The 16,777-nt window shown below is 46.0% G+C and overlaps 1 protein-coding gene across 1 annotated transcript in view; it reads right to left on the reverse strand.

Annotated features, from left to right (window-relative positions):
- Positions 1-16,708, reverse strand: part of MAP3K15 (mitogen-activated protein kinase kinase kinase 15) — a gene marked incomplete at its 5' end in the record, with an annotated part of 114,329 nt that extends 97,621 nt beyond the window's left edge. Inside the window, one exon of the mRNA XM_034649904.1 lies at positions 16,603-16,708. Within this exon, the coding sequence (XP_034505795.1) occupies positions 16,603-16,708 (106 nt within the window). The remainder of the gene's footprint in view (positions 1-16,602) is intronic.
- Positions 16,709-16,777: the final 69 nt, after the last annotated feature.

A 16,777-nucleotide genomic window follows, 5' to 3' on the forward strand; every position in this document is an offset into this window, starting at 1 on the left:
CTTCTTTCCTCTTCCTTCTCAAAGGTCTGTGTCGGGTCCTGTACTTGAGCCTCAACACCTCCACTAAAGAGCCCCTCCGTGGCTCCACCAAGGGTTGGGATAGAGACTTTTCAGTACCTCATTAACACAGTGCAGATTGATATTGCCACTCAAAATTCCAAGTAATCCATGTTCAATAGAAAAATCGTCTCATACCCAGAGTTGACATTTTTACCTGATATTTGTCATTCAGGTCACTAGACTACGTTTACACTGAGGATTTATACCACAGTAATATTCAACCAGCTTATTTTTACAACTCCTAAGATACTAATTTAGTAGATTTATAAATATTAAATATGATTAAATGCCACACTGGAATTTTTATTATATATGAGGCATCAAGGGTTTCCCCCCCCCTCAAGATATCATAAATTAACTAAAAGCTTCAATCACCACAATGGTGACCTGCTTTGACATTCACAAAGTAGTTCCACAAATATCTTGGTTGAATTTCAGAACCACCCTGACAGACTGGCAGGGAAGGTATTGGCTTTCCTTCGAGATGGGGAAAGTGAAGCACAAAGATTCACCCAAGGTCTCACAGATAGGGCACAACAGAATCACGGCCCCCAAGTGTCCAGATGAGGTTTCCTACCTTCCTGGCTCACTTTCTGAAACACAGCCACAGATAAAATGGTTGATTTATCCAGGCAAATCTTAGGCAAACAGATCACAGATTTAAAAAAAAAAAAAAAGAGGTAAAAGGCAGATTTTCATTTGCAATTCAGCCCATGCTCGGAGCAACCATTACCTTTCAGTTTCTAAGGACACGGGTCAGCTTGGGGGAGGGGGAAGTCTGCATACAATAAACCATCCTTCTTGATGGGGGACACGTATGCACCCTACCCATCTTGGTTTAATAACCCTTAAGTAGTGATACCGCATCAGGAACTTGCTACAAGCTTCCCTTAAAATCTAGTCTTAGCGGGAAAGTGTCTGAATTCAAAAACAAAGAGCCCTTCAGACAATTTAAGAATCAATTACAATTATCTCACTACATGCTAATACGAAATCAAGATGAATGATGTATAGGATTTTAGTTCATTAAACACTTTTGAACACTTAAACATTCTTTTTGTGTAACATTTTGTAAGTAGTAAGTAAAACTGTAATTTTCTAGTGTGGTTTAAAAGCGTCTGATTTCCAAAGCAAAGCATTCATCAACAAAATGATATAATGGTAAATGATTTACCATATAGTAATTCTGTGATTGTACTGGCTCATGCTAGTCTTTAAATATATTCCAGGCAATCTGAAATGGCAAAGGTAAGATTGGGTGTATCTAAATGAACTAGATTTTAGAATAACTTTACTGCCGAAGACATTTTAAAACATCTGATTGGACTTCAGGCAACATTAGTCACCCAAAAGCTACCTAAAAACACCAAAGCTCAGATTTACTGGACAGGAAACACCTTCTACTTCTACTCTAAATCCAATCTTCCAATCCCATAAGGAGGAGACAACCTACCAGTTCCGTGTCAGGAAGTGAACAAATCCTTACCAGACACAGCACCCCCACGGGCTGGGTGCCAGCTGCGTAAAGTATCACGTTGCAGCAGGGAAGGCAAGGGCCAGGAGCGTGGGGACATCGGGAACCTACACCTGGCCCCCTATCTTTAGCTTTCCAGGATCTTTTTTTTAAAGAATGACCAAAAAATAAAATGTGTATACACCTCTGTACGTGTGATTGAGATGTACCCACTACTAGTTTTTTTTCAAAGAAATATGCCAAATAGAAGCGAACTATGTTCTGGGGTGAACGGACTCACCGGGCTTAACTTTAGAGCACTCACAATGACATACTTGCCACGTTAAACGTTGCATGACTTGAGCCACTTAGCTTTCACATGTTTATGTTGCTCTTCCAGCTAACAAGGAAACAAACCTGCACGCTAGGGTGCGTTCATCCCTCTGAGTGCTATCAGTACCGGTGCCATCTTCCGTGATGGTGCCTGTCACAGCTCCAACTCGGGGTTCCCTGGCAGCCTCGACATAGACTACCTCAGTGTTTTCATCTTCATCACCTGAACATTCTCCTCAGCTTCCTTCCACCCTTTCATAAAGGGATCTGCCTTGACCTAACTCTCTTCGGCAAGTTTTTTGGAGACACAGTTCTTAAAAGCCTTTTCTGACCAGCAGATAATGACTTTCTCTTCCACAAGGTCTGTGCCATGCATCGCCTTCAAGATGCGTGTGATTTCAGAGATGAGGAGAGTGTCACATACGGGAACCACACGGCGCCAACTGCGAAGGGGCTACGGCTGAGCTTTCCTGTCAGAGTGACACAACTGTAGGAAACCGTGCTGCCTTCCCGGATCTGTTCTCCGATTGTCTCATTAAAATGACCACCAGTCAACACGAGAGGACCAATGGCTTTTACATCCACTTCAACAATAAGCCCCCCCCCCATTTCTTCATGAAATCAACTGTTCCTTCAAGATCAACTCTAGGTGCCAGGACTTCCGCTGGGCCGCTGCTTTCACCCATTCTGTGCTCCAAGCTTCCTGGGCGAGGTCGGCCCCACAGCCTGCGGAGGGGCGCAGAGTTCATTTGGTGGTGGCGGTGGGAATTCACTGCTGGATACAGGGCCATTATTCTTTGTCCTTACCCCCAACCTATTTCCTCCCCCCCACATGTACCAGTATCCTTTTTCCTAGGTGGTTCTTTGAGAATCAATGTCCAGAGTTCCTGGTTTCCATCAAGCATGCCTCAGTAGCCACAGACGTTACGAAAAGTACTTAGCAAGCTCGAGTCTTTTGAAAGCAGGATTCTGATTCTCAGGAAAGAGAACACCTTTTTTAGTGAACCCTTTAGTGACCTTACAAAGTCAGCCTTGTGAGATCCAGTGACAATCCAAGGGTATTCTAGACATCAAAATGGTCTTGGCTCCCAGCTCACAACCAAATTAGTTAGAGGGCTAAGTTGGAGGCCGATCAAGAAGCTTTATATCGACCATTTCTGATGCCTTGTGCTTCACGTATTCCGCTTCTTTTGCTCCCAACTTTTCACAGTCATACAGAGCATCTTGTATGGACAGAACCAGCCTGATACAATGCACCTGACCTTGAGGATATTTTTGCTTGTGCTAAGTTGATCAGTAAGATGCAGAGACATTATATTCTGGCTACTAATGCTTCATGACAAAACATCTCAAAATGTTACGGTCCAAGTTTAAGCTCTGGTTCTCAGTCAGATGCAGTAGACATTCCAGCCTGTCTCTCCCAACACGTCTATAAAAACTAGGCAGAATGGATCGAATAGCTATTTAAGAATATGAAAAGGAAGCAAGCAGATTGGAGAAGACCCGATTCCAAAGTACCACCAAACCAAAATCAAGTTCCCCGTTTCCCCCCAGTCTCCCCTAGCCTGGACTAAGGGCAGCCTGAAACCCCAAAAATGGGTGCTGGGTATCGATGCAGAGAGCACCAGAAGAGGCCCTCTACTTCTGGCTCAGAAAGCAGCAAAGGGGCCTCCAAATGCTCAGAGAGAGTGAAGGCAGTTCTCTGCTTTTCTCTTTTCTCTCCTCCCTTGCACACCCAGGACCCCTATGATCCCACGGCAATACCAGCCGAGACCATCAGTGGCAGTGGGGCCTACAGGCGCCTGGACCTCTGAGACAGCAGAACCTTCTGCTCTAATTGGAGGAGCTGTGGTCCCAAGGGGGTGGCGGTGAATCCCCACCACTTTTTTCTCTCTCTGAATTCCTGGCCTCAAACATGGGCAGTTGTGGGAAGTGCGAGGCAGAGCGGGTTAACGAAAGCCCTGGTCTTCTGGCCACAGGACCGAAAAGGGGAGTCTCAGTAAATCACAAAGTACAAAGCGAAGCAGCACTGAAAAGGCTTTGAAATCACAAAGGGCACCACAACTGAAACTGAACTTGGCAGCTTAAACCAACCAGGCTGACCACCCATTAAGGCAAAAATACCAACAGACTCCACAGGATATATGCAAGGCCTAGAATCACAGCAGAGGACTTCAAAAGATCCAGGGTACAATCCAAAATCACTTGGATCACTTCAAAGACACAGGAACGTTTCAACTCACATGGGAAAAGACAATCAGTGGACTCTGATAACAAGAGGACACAGACATCAGAATTATCTGACAATGACTTTAAAGCAATTATTATAAAAGTTCTCCAAGAAGGGCAGACACTTCTGAAGAGAATGGGAACAAAAAAGTCTCAACAAATAAAGAGAAGAACCAAATGGAAATCTTAGGAATAAATAATAACCAAAATAGAAAACTCACCAGATGGGCTCACAAGGAGAATGCACCATGACAGAGGGGGTCAGTGAAATTGAAGGTTGCTTAGTAGAAATGATCCCATCTGAACAATAGAGAGAAAGCAAAGACTTTATGGCCAAACATAGAAAGATCTAGAAATTAAGACCCTCTTCCAAAGGTCCATAAACAAATAGTGAAAAGCACAGGGAAGGATCATGAATAAATAGCTCTCAGGAAAAAAAAAGGGGGGGGGAAATATGCCCAACCACATGCAGAATAAGGGAAATACAAGCTCAAACTGAGATACCATCTCTCAACTATCAGATTACCGAGAGTCAAAAGATCGGCAGCCAGTTTGGCCATAAAGAAAGACAAGGTACAAAATGGTATAACCCAGAGAGGAATCTGAGACTAGCTACAAAATTACAGGCGCATTTTGTTCTTTAATACACAAACGCCCCTCTGGGTACCTAATGAACGAAGAGACCTATATACATATTAAATAGCACCTACACGAAATTATTCACCACAGCTTAGTAGCCAAAATCTCTCTCTCTCCAAGTATCCTTTAAGGAGGGACTGGTAAAATAAACAAGATATACCCACCCAAGTACTATCCAGCTATAAAAAAGAAAAAGGAAGATTCCCATATTCTGATTTGGAAAGTGGTCCAGGCTCAACTGTTAATGGAAAAACGCAAGATGCACATATGTGTTTTTTTTAAAGATTTTATTTATTTATTTGACAGAGATAGAGACAGCCAGTGAGAAAGGGAACACAAGCAAGGGGAGTGGGAGAGGAAGAAGCAGGCTCATAGCGGAGGAGCCTGACGTGGGGCTCGATCCCACAACGCCGGGATCACGCCCTGAGCCGAAGGCAGACGCTTAACCGCTGTGCCACCCAGGCGCCCCCATATGTGCTTTTATTTACATAGCACAAGTGGTCACACTTTCTCCATAAAGGACCCGATAATAACTATTTTTGGCTTTGCAGGCTACACGGTTTCCGTCATTGCAGAGATGGACGGATGCGTTTCAATGTAACTTTCCTTACAAAATGAAAGCAGGCAGCTTGCAGATTGCAGCGTTCGGACAACTGAAATAAAGAAACACTATAAGGATAAATAAGGAACCAAAAATAAAAAACTTAGGGGAAACAGTATAGATGGGATAAAAGAAATAGATAAATTGGACTTCATCAAAATTTTTAAAAATTGTGCATTAGAGAACAGCATCAAGAAAGTTCAAAGATATATCACAGAATGGGAGAGAAAATTTGCTCATCACGTATCTGACAAGGGATTTGTCTGCAGAACATATAAAGAATTTTTACAACTTAATAGTAAGAGGACAAATAACTAAAAAAAAAAATGGGCAAAGGATTCGAACAGACATTTCTCCAAAGAAGATATATAAATGACCAACAAACGCATGAAAAGACAGTCAACACCCTTCGTCACCAGGGAAACGCAAATCAAAACCGCCGTGAGCTACCACTTGAAACGCACTAGGACAGCTGCAACAAAGAGAGAATGGCCAGTGGTGATGAGGATCTGGTGTGACTGGAACGCTCATATGCTGCTGGTGGGAATGTAAAATGTATAGCTGCTTTGGACAACGGTCTTTCAGCAAGCAGTCCCCCAAAAGGTTAAATATAAGATGGATGCAACCCCAGTGTCCATTGATAGATAAATGGATAAAACAAAATATAGTATATCCTTACAACAGATTATTCAACCTTAAAAAGCAAGGGAATTCAGACACATGCTACAACATGGGTGAACATCGAGGACATTACATTAAGTGAAATAAGCCAGTCACACACAAAAAATAAATACTGTATGATTCCACTTACATGAAGTCTGCCCTGTAGTCAAATCATAGAAACAGAAAGCAGGATAGTGGTTGCCAGGGGCTGAGAGGAGGGGAAAACTGGGGGCTGTTTAATGGGTGGAGAGTTTCAGTTTTTGAAGATGGACAAGTTCTAGAGATTGGTTGCACAACAAAGTGAACATACTGAACGCTACTGAACAGCTCATTTGAAAATGGCTGAGATAGATTTTATATTAGCTATTTTTTTAAATCACAATACAATTTTTTTTTTAAAGAAGGTTAAACAGAGAGTTATCATAGGACCTAGAAATCCCACTCCTAGGCATATATTCAAGAGAAACGCAAGAAAAAAGTTGCGGTGTTAAGCAAAATTAGAAACCACCCCGATATCCATCCACAGAGGGATAAAAACAAGGTGGAATTTCCTGCCACCGTACAAAAGGAACGCAGTCCAGGTACGTGCAACCACACGGATAAACCGTGGGCACGAGTGAGAAGAAGCCAGTCACAAAAGACAGGTCACACAAGGCCGTTTACACGAATCAGCACATCGAGAGAGACAGAAAGGAGAGTAATGGTTGCCCGGGTCCAGGGCTAGGTGGCTGGAACAGGAAATGACTGCCAATGGGCACAGGCTTCTTTTCTGGGTGCAAGAAAAGTGGCCTGAAACCAGTCGTGGTCCCGGCCACACGGTTCCGGACACGTATGAATAACCACTGCGGTGGATCAATTTCATCTCAAGAGAGCTGGGTTCTTGGGTTTTTGTTTTTTAAAAAGTACAATATTCTTAGCAGCGGCACTGTTCCTAATTTGAACTACTCAAATGTTCAACAACAGAAAACAAACTGTGGTGTATTCTTACGATGAAATACTACATAGAAATGAAAATGAACAAATTATTGCTGTATTAACAAGAGAGAGGAATTCCACAAATGTAATGGTGAGTGAAAGAAGCCAGAGACAAAAAAAGGAAATTGTATGATTCCTTCTATAAAAAGAGAGAGAAACAAACCAAGAAACAGACTCTTAACTCTAGGGAACACACTGCTCGTCACCAGAGGGGAGGTGGGGGGGGTTGGGTGAGACAGGTGGTGGGGATGAAGGAGGGCACTTGTTCTGATGAGCCCCAGGTGACCTATGGGATTGAATCACTATATTCTACACCTGAACCTAATATTACACGATATGTCAACTATATTGGAATTAAAATAAAAACTTAAAAAAGAAAAAGAAATACACCAACAGGCAAAGCTAACCTATCCTGAGACACCGGGACAGTTGTTGCTCTCGGCCAGGCTGGACAACAGAAGCCGGCACACTCTGGGGTGCTACTGGCGTTCCCTTTTTCAATCCAAGTGTGGAGTTACACAGCACGTAGCACTTGTGAAAGCTCGTAGAGCAGTACAATTAAGATTGTGCCCTTTTCTGTATGTATTCTGTACCTTGATAGAAAGAAGAAAATCAAGAGCATATCAAAGCAGGGGTTTGTACCTTTTCCTCACTTCCATTCTTCAGCACAGGACCAGGAATGGAGCTAGGATTAAACCTCCAATCTTCGGGGGAGGGGACTGTCTGACCCCACTACGGGAGTATAATGTGACCTACCACCTGACATTGTTGAGCACTTACCAATTCCAGGGCACTATGCTTCGATCTCTACCTAGAGTTTTTTTTTTTTTTTTTTTTAATGAGGCTCAGAGATGTTAAGTAAGCTTATCCAGGGTCACACAGCCAATAAAGGACAGGACAAACATGGAAACCTGATCTGCAAAGCCAATGTCTTTTCCCCTCTGCCACTTGTATCACCAAGGGCAGGGGGACACAATGACGGAACACATGCTGGTCAAGTGTCATCATGGATCTGTTTTGGGGGTCTGTACTCCGGAAGGCAGAAAGGCCATCTGCCCAAAGGATAACCTGCACTTCCGACACTTTCCAGGATGGTGAGGCACAAGGCAGGCAGCCGTGGTTCTGGCAACTCCACTCCAAGTGCCTGGAACACTCAGCTGGGGCGAGACCCTGCTCTCAGGCGCTTGAGACAAGGTTTCAGGTGTGCTTCATCACGAGTCACCTGCGTCAAACTTCATTTGCAGTCAATCACAGACAGCGTAAACGCACCAACAGTCAAGTGTTCAGAAGAACACGTGAAAGAGTCTGTACAACCAGGAAGGAGGCAAAGACTTCTCAGAGAGCACACAGAAGGCAACCTTTCCAGAAAAATAACCTCGAGGAGACTTCATCAGAGTGAAAATTCTCCGCTCATCACAAGTCCCAAGAAGATGAATAAGGAAGCCACAGTCTGCGAGCAAATGCTCACAAAATATACTTCTGACAAAGCACTTGAATACAGAATACATAAAGAACTCTTGTAATTCAATAATAACAGGACAACCCAATTAAATGGGTACATGGTCTCAACAGACACCTCACAAAGGAAGATATCTGCATGGCCAAAAAGCACATGAAAACATGCTCAAGATTATTAATCATCAAGGAAAGGTGAATTAAAACCATAACGAAAAACCACTACAGCCCCACTAGCAAGGCCAAAGTCAAAAAGCTCAGTGACACAAAGTGCTGGTGAGGACGTGAAGCTGCCAGAACTCCTGGGCATCAGTGCTAAGAGTATACAATAGTACAACCACTTGCAAGAAAGGTTTGGAGGTCTGTTATACAGTCTAACATACACCTACCCTTTGATCCAGCCATTCCACTGCTGGTTATTTACTCAAGAGGAATGAAAACATTTGCCCACAAAAAAGACCTATATGCAAATGTTCCTAACAGTTTTGCTTGTAAAAGCCCAAACTGGGAACCACGCACATGTCCTTCAACAGAATGACTAAACCGACTGTGGTATATGCATGCAACGCACCAACGAGGGGCAAACTACAGATACGCGGCACCGTATGGGTGAATCTCAAAAACATCATGCCGAGCGAAGGAAGCCAGACCCCAGACGGTACACACTGTGTGAGCCCACTTACACAAAACTCTAGCACAGGCAGCTCCGACTGGTGGTGATGGCATCTCAGCCACTCCCTGGGAACAGGAATGGGAGCGGAGAGGGGAATGAGCAAGAGGGGACATGAGAGAACTTCCTGGACAGAAGGAACTTCTATTGTGACAGGGTCTGTTCATGTGGGTTTAGTCATTTCTCCAATTGTGCAGCGGAGATGGGTACATTTCACTGTATACACACACCATAGGTTAAAAATGTGTAAGACTGTAATAACCAAGGGTGGGGCAGGGAGTAGGTAGCGGTAAAGGAGAAATCAATGTGGCACAGTGTTAATCACTGTCGAAGCTCTGTAATGTCCATGCTTGAAATTTTCCACAAAAATTGAAGAAAAAAATTCATCTATATCTAATGTGGCTACTCGTCTCCTGCCTCCACCTCTGTCCAGTTGTGCACGGTCCCCGGGCTGACCCCGGTTCTCCAGTGAACTCTGCTTCCTGCCGCAGTCCGCAGCTCAAATCCCTCCTGCGCGGCACCTCCCACCACCAACCGAGCCCCAGCAACTGCCAGGCATTTTGGCCAAGCCCTGCCACACCCAAAATAGCCCGAAAGCCAGGAAGGTATGGGGGGGGGAAGAAATTTTCCAGCTGGCTTCGCATGAGTTCACCCCTCCCCCACTGATGTTATTTGACCGGGATTTAAACAGTTCCTATCCCAAAGCCTGATATACAGAGGCTTTCAACAATAGTTTATGGCTTGCAATTCCAAAGTATGGTTTTCAAGTTGGCTGCTGGGAACCCAAAACACATTCTGTCCCAATAACATATAGCCAGCAATGCAGCAGGCCAGCCCCCGACGGTTTATCTGCCCTAAATGCACTTAAGGCTCAAACAGCAAAGCTGCGAGGAAATGCTGCAGGTGCAATGCTCCTTTCACTCAGCCCGCATGACCACGAATTGAGTAAAGTTCCAGGTTCAATGCTGAGTCAGTAGCAGTAACAGCAGCTACACAGGAAGGAGGCTCTGGCAGCGGCCCCCATGGGCAAGCCAGCAGCCAGGTCCAGCAGAGGACAGCTGAGGTCCAGCCAGGGGCTCAGGTGGTCTTGTCCTCTCGAGGAAAGTCACTGTAGCCTGAGCAAGCCACACCACTGTCTCCAGCGGGGAGAGAGGGGACTTCTGAGTTACAACCCCATCTTTCATCTCCCACTGCTCTTGTTTAAAATAAAATCCCATTATGAAAAATATACATCGCAGAAAATGTGGACAAATGAAAAGAACCAGTATTCCCAGAACACAGTTCAAACCACTGGTTCCATTCCAGGGTGTCCAGTGTGAGCTGTTCTCATCTTTTCTATTTGAGATATACCACTGAGGAGAAAGCTTCAGATCCAGAAATGTGTCATTAGGATGTCTCCTCTTTCTTCATAAAAATCACAACTCATTGTATCTATGCCTGGCCACCATTTTCAACATGGTTTCTATAGGAAACCACATTCTGATTTCCTTCTGAGGGTACCGAACAATTTTGCTTCATCTCAACAGGAGAAACCCAGCATCATCTGTGTCCACTGGGAGTTATTCTAAAAAGGAACTGGACAGATATTCCTAAGAATCACTCCAAGAGTAGCAAAGAAAATCTTATCCGGCTCCCTACCGTTGAAGAGTTAATTATCAGTAATTATGTAATCACAACTGTGTTACTCTCTGGGAATGAAAACCTTGGTGTGATCCAAGCTGGCAGAGAGTAGGTGAGGAGTGTGTGAAGGCTCCCTGGAAGAATGGAGATGTGAGGGCGGAGGACGCTTTAGGCAGAGATGACACAGAGGGGAACACACCACGACTGACCCAGCCTCAAGAGGCCGGTGACAAAGCTGTTGCCTGTTGGCAGCAATGTGGATAAGGGAAGATAACGCCTGGACCAGGGAGGAGGGGCATATAGAGTTAAGTCAAGCAGATCTGAGAACTATTTTGGAAGCAATAGGCTGGACTTGGCAATGACTGAGGGGGTGGGGTCAAGACTGACCCCCAGGTTGATGATTTTGCTTATCCATGTTTAGTGTTTTAAGAGAAGACCGTGTTGAACTACTGCCTTTACATTCTGCTGGAAACAGATGCGGCCGGTCTCCCGACCACGCGGAGATGCCACACACACGGCACATTCTACAATCGTCAAACCCACACATCACACAGGCCTGGCTTCCTTCGAACTTCATGCATTTTCCAGAGCGATGGGGAGAGTATGCACCCAATTACAAGCCATCCTTAGGCATTTCTAAGGCTCTTGAGCAGAAGCCAAGGCACCTGTGGATTAAGCCCACAAAAGTGCAGAGCTGCCTTTAGCCATGTCCAGCAGAACGCATTGCCAGCTTTGTTAGTCAGGGTAAGCTAGGCTATGCTGCTGCAGGAGACAAATGCCCAAGACTTCAGGGGCTTGACTACCATCTTGAACACATGACCTTCGAGGATGCCATAAGAGAGGCCAAGAGAGATGGAGGTGGCACACTAATGTCTCGGTCACTTTCAAAGTGATACTTGTTGATGTTGCTCACATCTCACAGGCCAGCACTAATCACCAGGGCCCAAGCTAACTCGAGGGAGACTCGGAACTGTGGGAGAAGACACGGATGCTTGCAGGGCACTGCCTTTGCCACACAACACATCAACCTGAGGAAGAATCACAAGTATGGGGCGCCTGGATGGTTCCATCGGTTAAGCATCTAACTCTGGCACAGGTCAGGATCTCGGGGTCCTGGGATGGAGCCCCACGTCGGGCTCTCCGCTCAGTGGGGAGTCTGCTTGTCCCTCTTCCTCTCTCCCCACTCGTGCTCTCACCCTCAAGAAATAAAATCTTTAAAAAAAATCCACAAGTAACATTACAGCTGGAGAAGCTGGACATAAGCCACGGAAAGGGCAGCAAAAGGGACTAGAGGCGGCCACACTTTAAACCATGCCATATTGTATTTTGGCAGAAAGCCTGATATTGCCGTCAGCTTAAAAACTAACAGAATCACCATAGTATCATTTGATACAAAAGAAAAAAAATAACCTAGCCTCCAAAACCAGTGAAACCAAACAGAAGCGAGAACGTGTCCTTGCACAGCTGGTATGAGCCCGGCGGTGCCCACGTCTTCTGCCTTCCCCACACACAGCGGCAGGGTGTGGGCCCCGCGCTCGGCAGAGATTATGAACGGGGAGGATCCAGGACATGAGGGGATATATGGCCTGACCTCGTCTTGGAAGGGCACAACTTGCAGACGACTTTCTAGCATTTGTGCTCGCTTTTCGTGACCCAAGTTATACTCTTATTGTGATAACCCCCACCCCCCAATCTTAGCAGCCTGACCAAACAAAAGCTTCTCTCTTGCTTATGCAAACCCCTAAGTGAACATTCCTGCTCCAACAGCTACCCTCCAAAGAGTAGTTTAGGGATCCAGGTGCCTTCCATCTTGAGCCACCACCATCGTCTACACTGGGGACCATGGAAAAGTACGGGAAGGACTACTAGATATGCTACACCTCAGCCCAGAAGCGACAGACACCACCTGTACTTCCATGTCATTGGCCAGAACCAGTTTTGCCTCCCAGTGAGACTCAAAGAGTGCTGGGAAACGTAGTCCACGCTGTCCAGCCACAACTAGGAGCGTGAATCTCTGGTAAGTCAGCAGTCTCCACCACACTTTGCATCCTCCCAATGACTCTGTGTGAGCCAGCCAGAAAAGGGGTGTCCTCAGGATAGAGCAAAGCCAAATAGCTCATCTGGAGACTAAAGCCCTGGCCTTGGTCTTTTTACTGGATAGTCAGGAAGTGCAAGGATTTCCTACCGTAGGTGGTAATAACTCACCACCTGTAAAATCACCATGCACATAACTGAAAAAAATACCTCAGAAGCAGGGCCCCTGGGTCAGAAAAGTAGCATCTAAATGAGGTTCAGAGAGGAGCAAAGTTAGGCAGAGCCAGACCCAACAGCAATGGGAAGAGAACTTGCACCCCAGGGCAGGTAGGGACAAGGCTTGATCAAAGGGGTGGTTCTTGTCATTGGATATGTTACTAGCTAAGGCAAGAAGGCGACAGATTAGCTCACAGCTGGAGGCTCTAAGTTAGATCAGTCATTAACCACCCAACCAACTGAAGAGTAAACGGGCATCAATAATACGATGCGTTCCTTGGAGGTAAGTGTTCTGTGTTCTACCGAACCAGACCCCCGTTTAAGATTTGATACCACAGTAAGCGTGTTCAACTATAGTGTCCGGGAAACAGAATTTCCCTCTCAAAATGTGTGGGAAATCAGGAGTTACACAGATTTCCTTTCTGCAGGAAGTCTTGGTTTTTGCTGTGTCCACAAGCACCGAGAAGCTCCTAGAAAGACACACAGCATGCACTGGAGAAGCAGGACAGGCTGCTCCATGTATATACACTCCGCACGTGCAATAAGTGACCACAAGTCAGGACTCCGAATTCTGTTCAAGTAGATACAAGGGCATTTAAACAAAAGGAATCAAGGCACATCCCCAAGAAGGTTTTTTTTTTTCCTAGGGAAAAAAAGAAAGAAGACCTGTCTTGTTTTCTAAGCACTGGAAATAACCAAGGGATTGACCCTCACTGAATTGACAGTTCGACTAAATTCCAGACTCTCATCTTTGAAGACGGAGGACAGATGTTTAAAAAATAAAGTAAAAGCTAATCCTTCTGCGGACCAAAGGCACACAGGGATGACCATGACCTCTGCTAAAAGTGAACAGGATGTCCCTCAAAAAAAAAAAATTAAACATGAAATTACCATAGGACTCAGCAATTCCTTAGGTGGGTATATACCCCAGAAAGTGAAAGCAGAGACTTGAGCAGGTATTCAGGCATGGTCATCAGGACATTATCTACAAGAGCCTAAAGGTGGAAATGACCCGAAAGCCCATCTGCAGAGGCCAGGATTAACACTGGCGTATTCATTAGCCTTCAAGGACACTCTGCGATGTGCCACAGTGCGAGGGAACCTCGAGGACATTGTTAAGTGAAATAAGCCAGACACAAAAAGGCAAATACTGTATGATTCCAGTTATATGAAATTTCTGGAACAGGCAAATTCACGGAGAAAGTAGAACAGTGGTTAGCAGTGGCTGGGGGAGTGAGGAAGGACAAGTTACTGAAGGGGCACAGAGGTTTTTGTTTGGGCTGATGAAAAAGTTCTGCAGAGGGTTGGTGGTGCTGGTTGCACAAGAGTGTGAATGTACATTACGCCAACGAACTGCATGAAAATGTTAAATGGCAAATTTTATGTTACAAATATTTTCAGATTTCCTTTTCAAGTGCTTGTGGCCGTGTCAGTGTTCTTTCGTCAGCGTCACTGGTCCTCTCACAACCCATCAGACCACCCAGACACCAGCGACCCTGAACCTCTCCTCCAGACCCACATAGGACCACGGAAAACTGCACAAGGAGTGAGAAAACACACTCCAGCCCAGCTTAGCCTTGCTAGGAGTACAAGAGACTGGAAGAACTCACACTTCACATCTACCAGGCTCCCTAAAATACATTTGGGGACAGCTCAATTGGTCCTGTCCCCCAGAAGCGGTTTTCTAGAACAGCAGAGTCTAGGGGGACCTTCCGTGATGAGGAGAACGCTCTCTTCACTGTGCCTGTTGAGCCCTTGCAGTACAGCTGGCGCAAATAACGAACTGACCTAGCCCATTTAAGCTGACTTCGGCATGAGCGGCCACCTGTGGCTAGTGGCCACCGCGTTGCACAGCGTGCTTTTAGAACTTTCACAAAGAAGCAAAAGTGCCAGATTTGGTTTTCTGTGGGGTTTTTGTTGTTGCTGTTGTTTTGTTTTGGTGGAGATGCCCAAAGTCCGTGAGTGGTAGAGATCCGGAAGCCAGGAGAGGTGGGGGAGGGTCCTCTGTTTAATCCATAAACCGGAGTTGCATACATCCTTGGTCAAACCCATGAAAAGAATTTACTAGTTCTTTTTTAGTTCTATTTATGACGTACTGAGAAAGGATTTGGTCAAGACCAAGCCAAGGTCAACCAAAGGAGGTACGTGATGCAGAAAATTCTAGGCGAGCTGGACCCAGAGCAAGAAAAGGTGAGGTGCCTGTCGTGTAGCGCGCTTGCTCTCGCTCTCCCCCCCCACACACAGGCGCGCGCGCGTGCGCTCCCACGCCCCGTCCCAGCGGAGGAGCGCTGTGGCGCACCCATCTTCAGAGCTGGCACCAGCAGGCAAGAGGCTACAGTTGTGCGGTGCAGCAAAAGCAACATTTAACCTTTCACAGAAGAGTCTTTTCAAACTCTAATTTCGGAGGAGAAGGAACAGAAGTCAAGAAAACCGAGTGGTTCTGGGTGAAGTGGACTCCCGAGGAATTTTCTAAAAAGACTTAGCACTAAGGAGGACACTCTGGTCAGAAATGTCAAGAGAGCGTTTTCAGCGGGCTCAGCTGCCGCTTTATTTGAACAAGACTGACACCCCGCCCCCTTCCAGGTGGGGAGGACTTGCTCTGAAGAAAACAGATCGCTGTTGCCTCTGGCTGACAATGGATGGCAATAGACCCAGCTTATAGCCTCCGCGGGCTGTGGCCGGGCTCTCAAACTCCCCCTATACCTTCTCACATGCTTTTAGACTTAGGGTGGGCACTGTTACCACCTCTTGACCAGTGGAGAAACCAAGGCACAAACCAGGTAATTGCCGTCCCACATACAAGGCTTATTAATGTCACCCAAGTGCCAGAGGCTCGTCACATAGATTCCAAAGGGTCGGTAAGGAAAAACATCCAAACAGCAATCCATTCCACACCTGGAGAAACTTGCCAACCAGAAAGTATCGATTTTAAGACTGGATTCTTACCACACGCTTATCACAGCAAGCTTGGAGATCTAGTATCGTATTCCAGCAAGGGAGGAGACCGGGAGCCCCCAAATGCTTGTGCGTTATGGGATAAAATAGAGCTGTCACACCGGTGGTAGAGCACAGCCCCACTGTCAGAGTGTGTTTGCCGCAGGACTTGAAGTACTGGAAAGAGCAGTGGGGGCATTTCTAAGAGCACCCTCCCCTACACAGAGATAAACACACACGGATTCCCACTCTCAGCTGCAAAATGGAATCACCTGGGAAAGCATTAAAAACTCGCGAGGCCTCAGATTGTGGGATCATTCGTCTGAGATACAATCTGGACATGAGGAATTTTTAAATTTCCCCAGGTGATTCTAATGTGTAGCTAGGGCTGGGGTCCGCGCACTGCTGTGAGGGACGTGGCCGGAGTGAGGAAGTGAAGCTGGGTGGGGAGGAGGGCTCTGCATCATCTGGGTATGGGCGGTTTCTTGGGTCAACTGCTGTTTAAGGAGATCGAAAAATATCGAGGTTAAAAGCCAGCGGCCTCCATTTTCTTATCTGTAAAATGGTACAACGCCACTTACTCTGCCCTCGCGGAAAGGCAGGGAGGGCTGGCGGTGAGAGTCAGGGGAGGCGAGGCTGGGGAGGCGCCGGGGCCCTGGCGCGGGCCAGGGTCAGGAAAGCGGACAGGTGGGGTGAGGGCGAAGAGGGCAGCCGCCTCACCTGCGTCGTAGAAGGCGTCGAGCACAGCTGTCTCCCCGAAGTCCAGCTCCCCGAAGGGCACGGAGATGAACTGGGCGCCCTCGGCCTCGCAGGCCCGCAGCAGGAAAAAAAAAAAAAAAAAAAAAAAAAAAAAAAAAAAAAAAAAAAAAAAAAAAAAAAAAAAAAAAAAAAAAAA

The sequence above is a fragment of the Ailuropoda melanoleuca genome, chromosome X, assembly GCF_002007445.2.
Source record: "Ailuropoda melanoleuca isolate Jingjing chromosome X, ASM200744v2, whole genome shotgun sequence".
NCBI classification, from domain to species: domain Eukaryota; kingdom Metazoa; phylum Chordata; class Mammalia; order Carnivora; family Ursidae; genus Ailuropoda; species Ailuropoda melanoleuca.